The sequence below is a fragment of the Hipposideros armiger genome, unplaced genomic scaffold, assembly GCF_001890085.2.
Source record: "Hipposideros armiger isolate ML-2016 unplaced genomic scaffold, ASM189008v1 scaffold_1486, whole genome shotgun sequence".
NCBI lineage: Eukaryota > Metazoa > Chordata > Mammalia > Chiroptera > Hipposideridae > Hipposideros > Hipposideros armiger.
The window spans coordinates 235813-252681 of NW_017732836.1; the positions used below are offsets into that span (position 1 = coordinate 235813).

The 16869-nt window shown below is 53.9% G+C and overlaps 2 protein-coding genes across 3 annotated transcripts in view; both read right to left on the minus strand.

The window, feature by feature from the left end:
- MCM5 (minichromosome maintenance complex component 5) overlaps positions 1 to 6646 on the minus strand; it is a 19310-nt gene extending 12664 nt beyond the window's left edge. The window contains exons 1-6 of one of the 2 annotated variants that reach the window (XM_019634060.1): positions 6562 to 6646; positions 6148 to 6322; positions 4676 to 4802; positions 4466 to 4594; positions 2030 to 2202; positions 593 to 748 (exon numbers count right to left, since the gene is read on the minus strand). In XM_019634060.1, the coding sequence (XP_019489605.1) occupies positions 593 to 748; positions 2030 to 2202; positions 4466 to 4594; positions 4676 to 4802; positions 6148 to 6314 (752 nt within the window). In that variant the 5' untranslated portion in view covers positions 6315 to 6322; positions 6562 to 6646. The remainder of the gene's footprint in view (positions 1 to 592; positions 749 to 2029; positions 2203 to 4465; positions 4595 to 4675; positions 4803 to 6147; positions 6323 to 6561) is intronic. The other variant, XM_019634061.1, reaches the window with a different exon arrangement.
- A 2350-nt stretch (positions 6647 to 8996) lies between these two features.
- HMOX1 (heme oxygenase 1) lies at positions 8997 to 16447 on the minus strand. The gene is made up of 5 exons (XM_019634058.1): positions 16320 to 16447; positions 15013 to 15133; positions 12258 to 12749; positions 10849 to 10948; positions 8997 to 9640 (listed from the first exon to the last, which is right to left on the minus strand). The coding sequence occupies exons 1-5, from the start codon at positions 16340 to 16342 to the stop codon at positions 9510 to 9512; spliced, it is 867 nt and encodes a 288-aa protein (XP_019489603.1). The 5' UTR covers positions 16343 to 16447; the 3' UTR covers positions 8997 to 9509.
- Between the last annotated feature and the right edge of the window lie 422 nt (positions 16448 to 16869).

The window sequence follows — 16869 nt, forward strand, 5'->3', positions numbered from 1 at the left end:
GCAGGCTCACGTCACCCGCTGGAGGGTCTGACGTCTACACCTTCTACTGCCACTGCTGAAGCTCATGAAGCCCGTGGCTCCCCAGAGAAATGTACACGTACAGAACGCCTTCCTATGAAATGTCAGGGTGTGCCAGCCCCAGGTGAGGATCCTAGTCAACATCTCCAAGCCTCCCATCCAGGTCACCGTGAGGGGACCAGGCCCCAGCCTAGCACCCTCTCCCCTTTCCCAACCACTCAGCAAAATCCAAGGGAGGCTCTTATCAGAAAGCTGGGGGCGAGGGCAGGCTGGGAAGAGGCTCTCACAGCTGCTGGCTCTCTAGCTGTGCCTCCCAGTTCTAAGAGGGCTGGCGCGACTCTCCCAGGAAGAACACAGGCTCAGAGCTCCTCCACTCACTGGGTCAGTTAAAGGTCCTCATCTGCAGAGTGTGGGCTGACGTGCCCCTGCAGGTTATGGGGAGATGAGATGAGGGAAGCGTATGGGACTCATCAGGCATGTGTCCTGAACCAGCCATCCTCTCCTCCCCAAGCCAGCACACTGGCCAGTCCACAGCTGGGACACACCCTCACGGATGCCAGCCCGTCCGCCTCACCTGTCACAGTACAGCTGCACGTGTCTGGGCATCTCGCCATGGGGCACTGCATCAGGCAGCTCCTGCAGCTTCAGGGTCTGGAAGTCCACACACTTACACTTGTCTGGCATGATGAAGTATGGGTCCAGCGGGCACTGGGGGCGTCCCGCCTGATCCCTGTACGGGGGCAGGAGAAGAGAGTCACCAGAGCCATCCTGAGAACCTGGGGAGCCCATCTCAGAAGTCAGCAACGAGACACGGCCAGCAGAAGGTTAAGGGTCTCCTACCTAAGCTGGGAAAAGGCTCTGAAAGGGGGGGTGGCTCTGTGGGGACTGTGCACCAATCAGGAGTGGGGAGACCTGCTCCAGGCCTGACTCTCCAAGGTAAACAAGCCCCCTCGTGTGGTCTCAGTGTCCCCACAGGTATTGAGGGTCTGGATTGCCCATGACCTTGTTAAACCCCCACTCAAATCCCATCTCTCCGTGAGGGTCTGGGCACCTGTCGACCATGCTGAGTGTAAGCCTCAATATACCCTTATGGAGTGAAGGCGTCGTTCAACCATTACAACAATATCATCACAAAGCACCTACTACTGTCAGGCACTGTTCTAGGTGCCAAGGACTTCCTATTTACATGCAAGATGGAAAGAAACATTGAGGACCAAGGATTTGGGCCTGAACATCTGAAAAGATGGCGTTTCCATTTTGGGGTGAGATTGAGGGCTATGGAAGGGCAGGTCTGGGGATGGGATGCAAGTTCAGTGTGGGATGTGGTACATGCTCAAATCTGCAACGCCCATTAGACACCTCGTGGGGGTGTCTGGCAGGCAGCTGACATGAGTCTGGCGTTCAACGGAAATATACACATTTGAGTCTCTGTACAGCGACAGTATTTAAAGTCCGAGACCACCTAGGGACTGAGTGTGGGAACAGGAAGTGTGGCTGAGCCCTGGGGCACTGCAACCTTCAGGTCAAGAAGCTCAGGAGGAACAAGCAGGTGCCAAGAAAGGGCGAGAGGGCGGGCCCTTCAGATCAGGGCTCCACTGCGTTTTCTGTAGGGGCCACACAGCAGGTATCCTCACTTCTGTGGGCCAAGAGGCTACACACTCTGCCTCTGCAGTGCAAGTGTGGTCACAGCAGTGTGTAAATGAGTGGCTGTGTTCCTGGGCCCTCGCATCTGGCCACCACTTGCTCCAGGAGACTCCAGGCAGACTCACTGCCCTGGGCTGCTTTACTCGCCCAACAGTGGGTTCCCCGCACAGGTTGTCTGGGCGTCCTGCTGGGGGAGGTGGGCGCAGTCACCAAATGCAGAGGAACACCTGGCTGGGTCCACAGCCTTGAGCCCCAGGGCTCCATCCGGCAACCCCTGCGCCAGCCCGTCCCCTGCAGCGTCCTCATCCTTCACGGCACCTCAGAGGTCACCTCCCCAGTCCCTGGAGGCCGCTCGAGGGCTACTCACGTGTTGCACTTCCTGGGCAGGGCATAGCCCTCTAGGCCAGGGCGCATGGCGATGTTGGTGAGGGTGTTGCGGCAGCTGCGGCACTGGATGGAGATGCGGGTGGCCTTGGCGCGGACCCCAGAGGCCGCGATGACGATGCCGGGGATCTTCACCAGGTGTGACATCATGTCTGACTGCAAGAGAGCCATCAGGAGATACTTGGTTAAAGGGAGCCAAGGACACCAGAGATTATGTATGAAGATTTTTTTTTTAATGCATACTGAAATATTTAGGGCTAAAGTGCCATATCTATAACTTACTGTAAAATACTTTAGCCAAAAAAAAAAAAAAAGCAAGTAAGGCAAAATGTTAAGAACCATTAAATCTAGATAAAGATACACAGGATTCGTTACACTATTCTCTCTCTATCTTTGTGCTGATATTTTACAATAAAAAGCAAACAACAATTCTTCCTTTCATCTCTCTTCTCCCCAGTCCCAGTGGCTTTCCTGGGACAGACAAGCCAAGCTACAGGTTCATATGCCCTCTGCAAAGCCTGGAGACGACAAGCGGAGAAACCGGAAGGAGGCCGGGCCCCTCTTTGGTCAATGTGGCCAGAGCAACAGGTGCCTGTCATGGCCCGGGGGGGACACTGAACTGTTGAAAACAACCAGAGCATGTTTTTTTGGAACACAGTCTACAAAGCTGCAGGTATTTTGGCACTCCAGAATTCCAGCCTTGGAAAGGACTGCGGCTGCCTTGGCCCCTCCCTCTCAGCTGTTCCTGACAAGTGATCCTTCTAGAGCGGGGTCCTCCTCGTCATAGGCCGTTCGCTATTTTCCAGTGAGTCTGAGAACAGGAAGCCTGTCCTGGGCGGCACTGAGGCTGGCACCTCTGATGAAACAGTTGCCCCGCAAAACAAGTCCAGTGCCACTCCCACAGACAGACAAAACGTGGGCTGCTCAGTGTGGTTCCAAACTTGGTCCCAGAGCCGCTCCCTGGTACGGGACATGCAGAGATGAAGCCACCACGCTCCACAGCCTCGAGTCCACAACCCGCTTCTGAACAGACCTGCCATCGTGCTAACCAAGGCAGGCGTGACAGGGACACCGACAGAGCTGGACTGCAGGGATTCGAGCAGAGACCAGAGCATGGCCTTGCGGGTGCAGTGCACAATGAGGAGGTGACATTAGCTGAAGGGGTGACATTTGGGTACCACTGCAGAGCTCAAGCACAGCCACATGCATCGTTTCATTTGTTTCTCACGATGTTATGACAGAACTGACGTCATGACCACCACTTCCTCCTCACTGCTCTCCTGGCTTCCACTCCTGTCTATTGTATAACTTCTCCTTCCACACAGCCGACAGAGGAACCTTTTAAAAACAGAATCAGCCTGTTCTAAATAACGCTCCATGGGTTTCCTACCGCAATTCAAACCTCCAAGCTCCTTTCCACAGCGGGGAAGGCCTAGCCATCTGGCCTCTTCACCCACTTCCTCCCTTCCTTTCCCCCAGCCCCCACTCCCTGGGGTCCGGCCACACGGCTTCTTCCTGTTCCTTGAAACATGCCATGTCCCCACCTCAGGCCTTTGAGCTGCTTCTCCTTGAGCCTGGAATGCTCCTCCCCAGCTGTCAATCACTCAGACTCACTCCAACAGCACTTCCTCAGAGAGGCCTTCTCCAACCACCATCCACCTCCCTCGGCCACTGTCACGTTGCCCGTTTTCCTTTCTTCATGAATCATATCCCAGTTCCTGAAATCATGTCAATGCTCCTTGTCTGTTTCTCCCTGTAAGCTCCATGGGAAAGAGATCCTGTTTGCTCATAGCGAGGGTCTAGCCCAGAGCCCGGACTGCAGCAGCCGCTCAGTACTTGCTGAATAAAACAGAATAATGACTAGATAACAGACAGGTTCTGCCAACCTCTCCGGTTGCCTCATCACTCTTCAGCCACGCTGGCTGGCTTTCAACGTGGCCTTGAACATCCCATGCCCTCCTCACCTCTCAGGCTCTGCACTAGCTGTTGCCACCTCACTCCCCCCCCCCCATGTGTTTGCCTGCTGCTCGTTCTCATCCTCAGCTCTCTACTCAGGTATCACCTCCTCAAAAAAGCCTTCTCTATATCAGAGGGGCCCCCACACTACTCATCACCTTCTTGATTTCTTCCACTGCACTTACGATAATCTGAAATTATCATGGGTTTATCCCCCCAGGGGGATAGGGGCTTGTCGTTCGGTTCATCATTTTCTCCAGGACCCAACTCAATGCCTTGAGCATAAGAGGAGCGCCATAAACATTTGTCCGAGTTAATTTTACAGAAATGGAAACAGGCTCAGAAAGGTCAAGTGAGCTGTTCTGGGTCACACAGCTGGCACTCACGTCTGCCTGTTTCCAAAGCCCCTGTGCACGATGCAGTAGCCACTGCCACCCTCTGACCGGCCTCTACGCAAACCCACCTTCAGGCTACGAATGCTGGACGGGCTGGCATCCGACTTGAGCAGGACCTGGATGTCCTGGAGCACCTCCTCACCAACGGGCCGGGGCCGGGTCACCTCGTCAGCCACCTCCTTGGCAGCTTCCTCCAGCTAGAGAGAAGGAAGGGGACAGGCTGTTAGTGACTGGGGCAGGGCCGGCCCTGGGGGGTGCAAAGGCAGGGTCCCACTCACCAGCTGCAAATGCTCGGTTGGCTGCTTATACAAGAAGTCAGCCAGGTCCTCATCAAAACTGGCCAGGTCCTCCATCTCCACCTCGATCCAGTATTCCCCCAGGTTATAATGCCGCTTGAGTTCATCCCTGGAGGGAGCAGATGCCAGGGTGAAGGTGGCAGACAAGAGCAACCAACCCTGGCTGAGGGGCACCTGTACCCTGAATCTGCCCTCACCATCACCAACACTGCTCCACTTCTCTCCCCAAACACACATCGAATTCCAGGTGGTTCTGAAAGGGTCCCTACTGCGAGCAGAGGCAGCCTCCAAAGAAAGCTCTGTGGAAGGATGTTTCAACACTCTCTTGGGAAACTAACAAGGCACACACCCCAGAACTTGGGGAGACACACGGGAGCAGACATCGTGTCTGTCTTGTCCACCACCACAGATCCTTTTTACAGAGCATTCCATGAGGCTACTGTCCCAAAAACACATTGGGGACCATGGACCTACGCAGAGCCTGCTCCCCAGCTTCATCTCAGGCCTCATCCTCTTCTACCTTATGCCTGGAAGCCATGTAAAGCAGCCGGTCTGGCCCAGAGAGCCCCTTGCTGTAACGGGCCACCCCTCACCTCTGCCCATGCAACTGCCATCTGGAATGCCTCCCGCACCACGCCTCTTCTCTCAGCTCAAGGGTCACCCAGAACTTTGGCTCCTCTGGAAGTCTTCCCCAGCTCCTCTTTTACAGTCCTCCTTTGAGGTGATGATCGCTGCCTAATTTGTGCCTTGCTCCCACTGACCTCATGGAGGCAAGCAGTAGGAGAATCTTTTCGCGCGTTTGTCATCTCAGCGTCTAGCAGTGTCTAGCACATAGGTGATCAATGCTAGCTGGTGCATGCATCAACGGAAGCAGAAACGGCTATGCCCATTTTACTGATGAAAAAAACTGAGGCCCAGAGAGACTGTCACTTGGAAGTCACTCCACCCGAGCCTGGACCCGCAAACTCACGCTCTCTACTTTTGAAGGGGCCTACGATGATTTGGCATGATGTCATAGGTTGTACCATTACTAGGAGCAGGGACCTAGCCCAGATCATCCGGTGCTGTAGCACCTGGAACAGTGCCTGGCATGCAGCAGGTAATCAACAGAGGTTACAAGAGCAGAATGAATGAATGAATGAACGATGTGAATCATAACTCCCACTTCTATTGTACCCATAGAGAACTAGGGTTAAGGAAGGATCTCTGACAGTGTATGTAAGGACAGTAAGAAGCAGACAAATAGAAACAAGAAATGGAAAATGAATCAAAGGGCCCCAGTGGCTCCAGCTGGGTTGGTGGAGGCCCATTCAACAGATGGCTCACTCGGAAGCTAACTTCAGGTATAAAATATATAAAGCCATGTGCCACTGAAGGCTCTGCGTGCAGACGTGCCCAGCTCAAGCAGAGGGGTTTGTAGGCCCATCTCCTCTCCTCCCCATTCCAGCTCGCACCTGTATTTGAAGGTGAAGCCGGTGCGGTCGGTGCCCACTCGGTACTGACGCAGGAACTCCTTGAAGCGCCTCTGCAGCTGCGATTTGCGAGCCTGTCCCTCATTGGCCGCGGTGTCACCCCCGAAGCTGTCGCTGTAGAAAACGCCGAGGTCATCGAAGCCTGACATGACTGCTCCTGGCGGGGAAAAAGGGCTGGAGCAGACTGGGGGCAGCAGCGCGCGGCGACCGACGCCTAGGTTCTCGGCTCCGAATGCGAGGCGGGGGTGTCTCGATTCAGAGGTGGGGGACCCTGACCCCAGTTCTCCCAGGAGATACCCCTGCCCATCCTTACAGCACCCCCAAATTCATACGCCTACCCGACCCCCCTGTGGGGCCTGCTCCCGGGTCCCCACTCCCCGGTTCCACCGGTCTCACCTCTCCCTTCCGGCACTCCACGGATTCGGAGAGACAAGCAACCCCACGCTCTCCGCCGAGTTTCGCGGGAAAAGCGAGAAGCCGCGTTCGGACGCCGCGGCTGCTGTGCCCCAATTGGTTCGCCGGGGCCCCGCGGCCATTGATTGGACCGCTCTGCGCCCTCGAGCCCCGCCTCCAGGGTTGGTAACCGGAGCGGATTGGCTGAGGGCCTCATGACGTCAGGACTCCCGGCCTCCTTCCGGGCTCCATTTTGTATGGCGGGCAATTTGGCGCGAAATTTATGATGGGAAGGGGAGAGGCGGGGCTGGGCGCAAAGATGGCGGAGGGGTGGGTTTTCGGGCCGAGGGACTGCGCGGGCGTACTGAGGAGTCTTGTGTATTCCTCTCGAGCCTTTCTAAAATCTCTTGAGAAAATAACTCCTTTCAGAGCCACAGGGTGAAAGAATCAAGGCTTCAGAAGCTACATGTCCCTGAGAACTACGTGCTGCCCCCTAGCGGCTGGGGTTGGGGGGGGGCGGAGGCGCGGCCACCTGCACCCCTGCTCCGTGTTCTCACAGTAACACACTCATCTAAAAGTTGGAAATGGATCAGACAGATCAGACACAAGTCACCTCTGGTCTCAACGTCTCTGGGACCAAAATCTTACCAAACTTAGGACTGAAGGATGTTTTCTTAGATTCAAATGAGATTTTTTTTTTTTATTGTAGATTTTACATTATTTGGAAATGCTTAAAATTTGCGAAAATTCACGACCGGATTCCCGACTTAGCTTGAAAAATAGGAATATTTGGCAAAACTCGTCTCATTCTCAAGCAGCCACAAGGGCTGCATAATTTTCTTCTTCATTTCTGTCCCCCCAACAAGAACTTTTTATTGTCTGCCACATTCACACAAACGTGTATTCACAAGCCATGTTTAAAACGTGTATTTTTGCAGTGTATAAAAATTATACCAAGTAAATCTGAAACTGGCTTTTCTCATTAGTTCAGCACGGAAGTCCCTCTGGGTGGAGACAGATTGAACTCACTCTATTTAACAGCGACTTAATTTTCCAGTGTGAATAGAATGCAAATTATTTAACCATTTTCCTATGAGTAGAATTCAAGATGGTTTCTCTCCCCCCTCTCTCATTCCCTCCCTTCATCACTACAGTGAATATCATGCCCCTTTCACAGAAAACTGGAAACTGAGCCCAAGGTGGGCAGAGCTTTTTGAATATATAGTTGCTATTTGAATGCCCACCCTTCGCACCCACCGTCTCACAAACAGTGGCTCCTGTTCCTGGCTGCCCTTCGGAATCTCCCCGGGAGCCTGTTATAAATAGGATTCCAGGACCCAGCCCCAGGCTTCCGGAATCAGAACCTCTCAGGGTGGGGGCCCAGGCATATCTGGGTGACTCGGGTGCCGCCATTCACTGGCTGGGGATAGGACACCCCTGGAGTAGGTGTACAGTTCTCCTTTTGTCAATGAATAAAGGAGACTTGAAGTGACTTGTCCAAGGTTCCAGACTTAGTGACAAAACCAGGACCAGGGACGAAGGACCTTCTGACTTCCTGTCCTCACATACTATTAGTTGTCTAAGGAAACGCCTTGTCCCCTGGGCTCCTGAATACACCTTCAGCGAGGGGCTTTCCCTGTCCCGGATTGGGAGCCTGCATTTTCAATATTCCAGTGGCTTTCATGACTTAAGGAAAAGGCTTGGGTTAGAGCGGAGGAGACCTGGGGTAAATCCTTCCTCACCCTCAGAGTGGTACCACTCCTCACAGATTTGCTGTGAGGATTAAATGAGATGACGTAGGCGAGGTGACTCCCAGTACAAGAATCACTTAGCAAGGATCACAGACCCTCATCTCTCTCATTTTCATAACAGGGGCTAATGTACAAGGTCGGCATTTTACATGCATCTCATTTGCTTCTCAGGCAGGTGAGGTAGGTCTGACTGTATTCATGTTACAGGTGACACAACTGAGCACCCAGAGAGGTCAATAATTAACCTCACAGGCAGAGCTGCCGAGTGGAGGAGCAGGGCCTTGAACCCAGGGACCTCATGCTAGTCCCTAACATTCACTGGGTAACACTCAGATTTTATCCCTGAATCTGCTGCATTTCAGCCTAACAAGGCAACGCTATCCTCAGTAAAGGTGAGCCTTGCATCAAGCAGGGTTCACCACAAAGGTTCACCCAACTGCTTAAAGCTCACCCCCCAACCCATTCTCAACAGAACAGAACATCCAAAACAGGCTCCTGCCACCCACACCTTCATCCCTTTCTCCCCTCCAGACATTCAAGAAGCAAGTGAGGAAAAAGTCAGTTCCCCAAGGGTGACAGCCCAAGAAAAACACTTCAAGTTATATCAGGCAACATAGTTTATTATTTCACACAAAAGTTAGGGACCAAGGCCACAGTACTGTTAAAAACACCTCTCTCCCCACCCCCCACCCACCCCTTACCCTGTTATAAAAAAAACAGAACACAACAAAATACCACAGTTCAGGCTGAGCTGGGAACAAAAAGTGGCTCCAACAAAAACAAGACAAACACAAGACATAACATCTTTGCACATTTATATGAATTTTGCCATGGCCCATGGGGAAAGAGGTCATGGCAAGTCAACAAGGAGACCATGAACCCAGGGCCTTTGGAGGTTCAGGACAGCTGCTACTTCCGGCTACTTCTTCTGGGCTCTGCTCCAGGAGTGGGGGAGGGGAGTGTTCTGAGGGCTGGGCAGGACCCCTCATCCCACTCTGGAAATTCAGGTCATTGGCTGGATGTGCATTTGGTTAGGAAGACACCTAAGACTCCTTCCTTTCCAGAGAGGGATGGGGGGAGGGGTTGTGCTGACAGCCCCCCCATGCCCCAGGGAAGGAAGCCAGTTGAGATTTTCCCTCTCTAGAAAGAGGGTCCTCCGCTGGACAGAGTTCATGGCCCCAGGGGCCAACATGCGTGCATTCACATGGCGTAAAGCCCCATGGCAACCGTTGCCACCAGAAAGCTGAATGTTAGGACCCATCGGACTAGCGGTGCCTGGGAGAGGATGTTGAGCTGCGGCTTCCCTCTGGGTGTCTCGGTGGGAGTGGAGTCTGAAAGAGAAAGGGGGTCAATGTCAACCACAGGTGGACAGAGGTGGGATGTCTGATGTCACAGGAAAACACAGCAGAAGGGCCTCGGCAGTCTCGTACAGTCCCACTCAATGCCAGAATTCTATTACAGCACAAACAGGTAGCCCTCTAGCCACTGCTTGAATACCTCCAAAGACAGGGAGCTTACTATCTCTCCACGCCGTCTAGTCTTCCGTTTTCAGCCAGCCCACATTGGGAGACCACGCCCTCCAGGGGGACTCCAGGGGACCACATGCTGAGAACTGGTGCCATCAGGGCAACTTTGCCTCACCCCGCCAACTAGCCAACAGAGGGGTCCATGTGGTCCTGGCACGTGTGGGAAAGCCACAAGGCAGGGGGTCAGGGTGGCACCAAGAGCCATGAAGACTTAATGGAAGCTGCCAAGCAGGCAGTGAGTTTCACCTCTCCCCTCAACCCACTCCCAAAGCCGCACTCCCGCCACGCCTGTGTTAGGCTCGGTGAGCATCCATTTTGTGGAGCATTTTGGTCTTTTGGGATGTTTCCCAGACATTCTCTCAGCACAGACACAGCTTCAATAACTCTGAGGCACGTGAGGGAGGGACCAACACAACAAGACCCAGAGATTGTGTGTCTTCCTAGCATCCCATGGCGGTGTAACAGCAAGAACCAGTCCCAGACCCCTGCCCCATGTCAGAGGTCTCAGCTCAGGAACCATTAAAGGGCCCCCAAAGGAGCCTAAATTAAGTGGACTTTGCCTCTGACTTCCCAGGGGTCTTCTCTGTGCGTCTCTACTTCTTTTTTTTTTTTTAGCTGAGCCATCCTGCTACCTGTTGGCAGCTCAGCGGCTGCTCAGCTCGGGCTGGACTCGAACCGCTGTTGCTCAGAGCTCAAACTCTTGAGCGAGCTCTTAACCAACTGAGCCACTCGGCCGGCCCTATGTGCGTCTCTACTTCTGAGCCAATAAACAAGAACTAGCTCAACCTCCCTTGGTTTTGGAGTTGGGGAAACTGAGGTAGAGAGAGGTTACACAGCGTGCCCAGAGTCACACACTGGAAGTTAACCCCATGCCCTTTTTTGCCTGCACCCCACCTCTCATTTAAAACATTCAAACGACAGAAGAGTCAAGTGATGCTGGAGTCAGAAGAACGCTGGGCCATGTGCCCCTCCAGCAGAGCCCAGAGGAAGCGCTGCTCCCCGGAGGCGCTCACCTTGTGCCCTGCTGCCCGCCCGCTGGCGAAGCCCTGGTGCTTGCGAGGGGCTCTGGTCCTCAGCTTTCTGGGTCAGCCACTCCTGCAACTCCTCGAACAGCTGAAAGACAGAAGACGCACAGGCCTGTATCAGTGCGAGATGGCACTGACCAACAGTGGGATCTGAAGTTTGTTATGAAACATTTAGGACATAACAGAATCGTAAGAAAAATATTGAATGTTCGTGTACCCTTGGACCCAGCTTAAGAGATAAGATGTTACAAGTACATTTGAGCCACTTGCCTGCTTTCCCCAGATGCTCCCCAGTAATACCCATCCTGAATTTAGGGTTCACTGTCACCATGCATGGCCTTCTCCTGTGTCCCTCCTGAGTGGTACCCAAGTCTATGCAGCCTTCTGCACCCTGCTTTCTTCACCATTTTTCTTTGTGAGAGTCACCCTTGGAAAGCGTGTTTCATGGCGTTCAGTAGCCAAGGTTTGCAACGAGGGAGCAGCAGCTACCGGAGGGTTAAGTGGATGGACCGAGGCTCACCAGGAGGTCAGCTGGCAAGAGATAGCCAGCCAGTCGGGCACTGGCTCCCAACCCCTCAGACACAGGTTTTCTTGGAAGATTGACCAGGTTTGGTTTGTTATTGTTTAGGGAACTGCAAGGGAGGGGCTTTGTCCCATAACAAATGCTTGGACCAGTCTCTGCTGAAGTCCCAGGCTGGGAGCAGGGAGCCAGGAGGCCATGAGCTAGGTGCCCCCGTCTCCATCCATAGCACCTCCAGGTGAGGGGCGAGTGACAGGTTTCTACAACATCCGGGTTAGAAGGGACGTCACCCCCCACTCAGGACACCCACCCCCAGCTCTGCCCAAGAGCTCATCCTTCTGGGTTTTCTCAATGCCCACCTTCCCCCTGGGCTTGAGGCACCTACAGAAAGCTGCATCAAGCCTCCCTGGCTGGGCTGAGAGGCCCTGGAGGGCAGAGGCCACGCCCACAGCACCTGTACCCTCTGCTGTGCCAACCTGGCAACACGCAAGCACACGCACAGCTCGAGGGTTGTCACCGAGTGCTACAACTGTGGCGCTCACGCCCCACATGAACAGCAGTTAACATCAGAGGACTGACCCTGCACCAGGCCCTGCTTATGGGGACTTTACTGGTAGCAATTCCTTTAACCCTCACAAGATCTCTAAAAGGTATATACGCTTCTATCCCCATGTTACAAATGCAGAAACTGAGGTACAGAGGGATTAAGGGATTTGCCCAAGATCACCCAGCCACTAAGTGGCAGAACTAGAACCCTGGCTCCTCTGTCACTGCACTTGACCATGAGCCCCCCGCCCCCTTCCCTGCTATAAGAGAAATGTCCCTTAGAGGAGCAGCTGGGGGAGGTGGTGGCCGCCCTGGGCTGCCAGACCCTCACCTGAATGTTGAGCAGGAACGCGGTCTTGGCTTCTTCGATGACCCTCTGCCTGACCTCAGGAGTCATCTCCAGAGTGTTCATGCGGGAGCGATAGAGCTGCTTGAACTTGGTGGCACTAGCGATGTTGGGGAAGGTGAAGAAGGCCAGGCCGTCGCCGGAGCTGGGCAGGTCCAGGGCCTTCTGAGCTATCTTCTTGAGCACCTGGCCGCCGGACAGGTCGCCCAGGTAGCGGGTGTAGGCATGGGCCACCAGCAGCTCGGGCTCCGTGCGCCCCACCTTTTGGAGTTGCTGCACATAGCGCTTCATGGCCGGTGTGTAGGGGATGGCCTCCTGCCAGCGGGGCCCATACCAGAAGGCCAAGTCCTGCTCCAGGGCAGCCTTCCGATGCAGCTCTTCTGGGAAGTAGAGGGGCGCATAGACGGGATTCTCCTTGTTGCGTTCAATCTCCTCCTCCAGGGCCTCGTAGATGTGGAACAGGGATGCCATCACCAGCTGAAAGCAGAATGAACAGGTCAGGCCTCCAGTGGAGTAAAAGAACCCCCATCCAGCCCCTTCGCTGCCACCTTCACAGAGGCCCTCAGGGGCTCCCACCTCCTGCCGGCTCTCCAATTCTCTCCACACAGCCACCAGAGGCAGTGTCCCACGATAAAAACTTCTGCATGTAGTTTGAGCCCCAAACCCTTTTATCCTTCTGGGTGAAACATGTGGCCTTAATCCTCTCAAAATCCCAATCGAGTAGCTGTTCCCATGTTACAGAAAAGCAAACTAAGGCTCAGAGAGGGTATGAGACGCTGAGGTTGCACAGCTAGTAAGAAATGAAACTGGAGTCAAGCCCAGGCATTGCTAGGGAGCCAACATAGCTCTGGAGCAGGGGAAGTCCTGAATGAAAGTGCTGACAGGAGACCCAGATGCCTCTGGCCTTTGAACGTCTCGGTGACCGGGCCCGACTCACTCCTAGAGGCCCACTCTGAACTCCATCACCTCTGGATGCTGAGCTGGGGGGACAGGTCCAGTGTACCTTAGCTCAAGGAACTCCTGTTACACATTAATATTCTAGTTTGAGTTTGAAGGAGGACAAAGTTCCAGTTGAGGTTTTCAGATTATTTCAGAGTCATAAGCCTTTACAGCAACAGGGCAGAAAGCCAGGCCGCCTGGTCCAGAATCACCTGGGCTTTTGCGTGTGACCAACCTGATCTAACCTCAGCTCAGCCAGTCCGCAACTGTGTGACCACAGGGGAGCCACTCACCCTCTCTGGGCAATTTGAGGTCTGAGTGACTCTGTGCAAGTCAAGCCGTGGTTGCCTCCCCTGCAAGGGGATCATCTGACCATGTTCTAACTGGGGCTGGGGTGAGGGTCAATCAGGATGACACGTACAAAGATGCACTGGGCACAGCCTGGCACGTAGGTGCAGCCTGGCACTCAGCTCTCAAATCAGAGGCCGTGGTGACAAATGCCATCTCCTTCAGCATAATCCAAGTGAGCAATGGCTCCTCTCACAGACCTTTGTGTACACTTTGAAATGAGTGGCTTAGAGACAAGATCCAAATCTAAGGTGGCTGGGGATGGGATATTCCAGAGGTGACATTACAGCAACTGGGTGTAAGTCATCTTTTTGAGGGGGAGAAGGAGAATGCGGAAGAGGGAGCAACGGCTAGACCCAGCACCCACAGGCTGTATTGGGGCCCCACCCCCTCACTCCCACCTCAGAACTGCACCTTAAATCTCCCTTTGCTGGAGCACCTCTCAGGTTGGAAGTGGAGGAGGACCCAGTTTGCAAAAGGGAGGGGTGTTAGGGGTGGTGGGATACAGCTCCCCCACCATCCCCACCATTCAACCTGAAGAAGCCTTGCCTCTGCCTGGCACTTGTCTGGTTCTTTGTCAAGTGCTTTCCTTCTATTTGCATGAATTTCACAGTCAAGCTGGGAAACAGCAAAGTCAATGTCTAGCTTAAAGAGAGTGCTTAAGAAAACCCTGCTGGGCCAGCCGGGTGGCTCAGGTCGTTAGAGCACAGGCTCATAACACCAAGGTTGCCGTTTCGATCCCCACATGGGCCACTGAGATGCACCCTCCACCACTAGATTGAAACAACGACTTGACTTGGAGCTGATGGGTCCTGGAAAAACACACTGTTCCCCAATTAAAAAACAAGACAAACAAACAAAAAACCCCTTCTGTTGAAATTCCACTTCACAGATGAAGGAAAGGTGCGTTAGGGAGGTTAGAGGAGGTGTGTCCAGTCTTACTGTTAGGAAATGGTTGTGCTAGGGTTCAAATCCATGCTACCCCTTGCTTTCAGAGGCAGATTAGAATTAAGTCAGAAGTACAAGTTCTGAAATGAGACCAGCTTTGGCATGACTTCAGCCTTTCCCGTTTACTTAGTGGCTGTGTGGCCTTCCATTAGTTACTTAACCTCTCTGAGCCTTCCCTTCCTCCTCTTGCTTATCATGGTTGAAGCCAAAATTAGATATCGAGTGTGTAAAACACCCAGCATGGAACAGGTGCTCAGTTGACGGCACTACTGCCCCAGCCCCTGCACAACACTACACAGCTGTGAATTTGCTGTGTGACCTTAGGTAAGTCACCTCCCCTCTCTGAGCCTCGATGTCATCATCTGTAAAATGATTCTCTTGGACATGCCTATCTGGTCCCTCAGCATCTCTGGCCCCCGTCCCCACTGAATCCACTGGCCTGAGCCTTGGGCACACCCAAATTAGTCACTCCCCCCACCAGGGCTGATCTCACCAGGCCACATACCTTAAAGCCTTCTCGGGTCACCTGGCCCTTCTGAAAGTTCCTCATGAACTCAGCATTCTCCGCCTGGGTGTGCACCTCCTTGGTGGCCTCCTTCAGGGCCTCTGACAAATCCTGGGGCATGCTGCAGAGGGCGGGGAGGGTGAACAAGCGGGTGACTGTCAGCAGGGTTCTTCCAGGCACTGAGCCCCTGAGGGTGCCGCTCGCCTGTTGGCAAGCCTTCACAAGATTTCCGTTTTATCTGGCTTCTCAGTGGAAGTAAGTCCAACCTCCCATCTAATAATACACAGGCCACATTCCCAGCCACCTTAAATGCAGCCCCATCAACACTCTTCAGTCACGAAAATACTGTGTAAGATGGTCCCCGAACCAATGTGGAAATCCTGGTACCAGTTATTCTCCATGGAGGGAAGGGACAGCACAACCCAGGGAGAAGCAGCAGTGGGCAGGGTGAGCTTTCGGATGCAACGTCCTAATTGCGTTGATGGACTTTTAGACGCAAGATTTAATTCATTTATTTTGTTGAGGTTTCAGGTACAAGCCTCACGACCCCCTATAATGTAATGCTCATCATGAAAGCATTGGGTTAAAAAGCCTGAGTACAGCAGCTCTGCTTTACTCAAGAAAAAGTTTCTTTCTGAAAGTATTGTACTTATGTCATACACCCTGATGGGCATCTCACAGAATTGTCGTTATCTTCTCCTTTCTCTCCGGCACCCCTTCCAGAAACATCATCCCCTGTTCTGTATACGCGGATCAAGTCATTGGGAGAAGGGGAGGGGGCCAGACTTGGACGTGGACAGATTACCAAGGTTCCCATCCCAGCTAGCCAGGAACCCTGGACTCGCTGCCTCCCTTATGGGTAAAATGGGGACACAGTAGCCACGATGAAGTCTTGACAGCTCCTGAAAGCTAGACTCGGCCAAGAGTGGGCTCTGGTAAGAGAGCCACACTCTCATCCCGGCTCCAGCAGCCCGAGGGATCTTAGATCAAGCAGAGAGCACCGCCAAGCACACTCAAAAAACCCAATACTACCCAAAACAAAGTTGGATGCTATAGCGACACTCCCAAGGGTTACCCCGCCGGGTGCCTGGAAGCCAGGCATGTAAATCACCTTGCATCCCTCTAACTTCCCCAGGAGCACAGGCAGGATTGCAATCCAGCTCCTCCTTACTCCGAAGCCCAAGGTGACTCGCTGTTGAGCGACGTTGCTTCCCGGCTCTGTCTAGATCGACCGGGAGGGAAGGGGCTGCCCCGCCGGGCGCCCGTAGCCAGCCCGGCGTCCGCCCGCCCCACCGCCCCGTACTTGCCTGTCGGGATACGGGCGCTCCATCCTGCCGGTCCTCGGCTTGCTGGGGACTGGCTCCGGGGCTGGCTCCGACGTCTGCAGTCGAGCGGAAAGGGTCAGACAAGTGACTGTGCCGAGCGCTGCCGCGAGCGCAATTTATCCCCGGGGCCGGTCACGTGGCCGCCGCCCAACAGCTGATCCAAACTTTCTGGCTAGAAAGTAGCGACAGCGGCAGGAGCCCGTGCCCCGCCCGCGGGGGTGGAGGGGGAGCGGTCACATGAGCTTTGGAAAACAAAGCCTTTTTTTTTAAACGACGTTTAAAAAAAAAAAAATCTCTTCTGGAAATCTAAGCTGCACTGTGGTTTTGCCACTTCCAGAACCCCCTACCCAGTGTTGGGACTCGGAGCACTCCAGGAATCTGGGGGTTCCAGAGAGCTGGGAGGCAGCGCTTCTCAGAGCTGGAGGCTGGTGGGCAACCTCAGGGACTTACCCCATCCAGCCCTGCCTGTAGACACCCGCGTGCTCAGCCTTCTCCCTAAAAGTCACCTCCTCCCAGAACCTTCTCAGGCTGA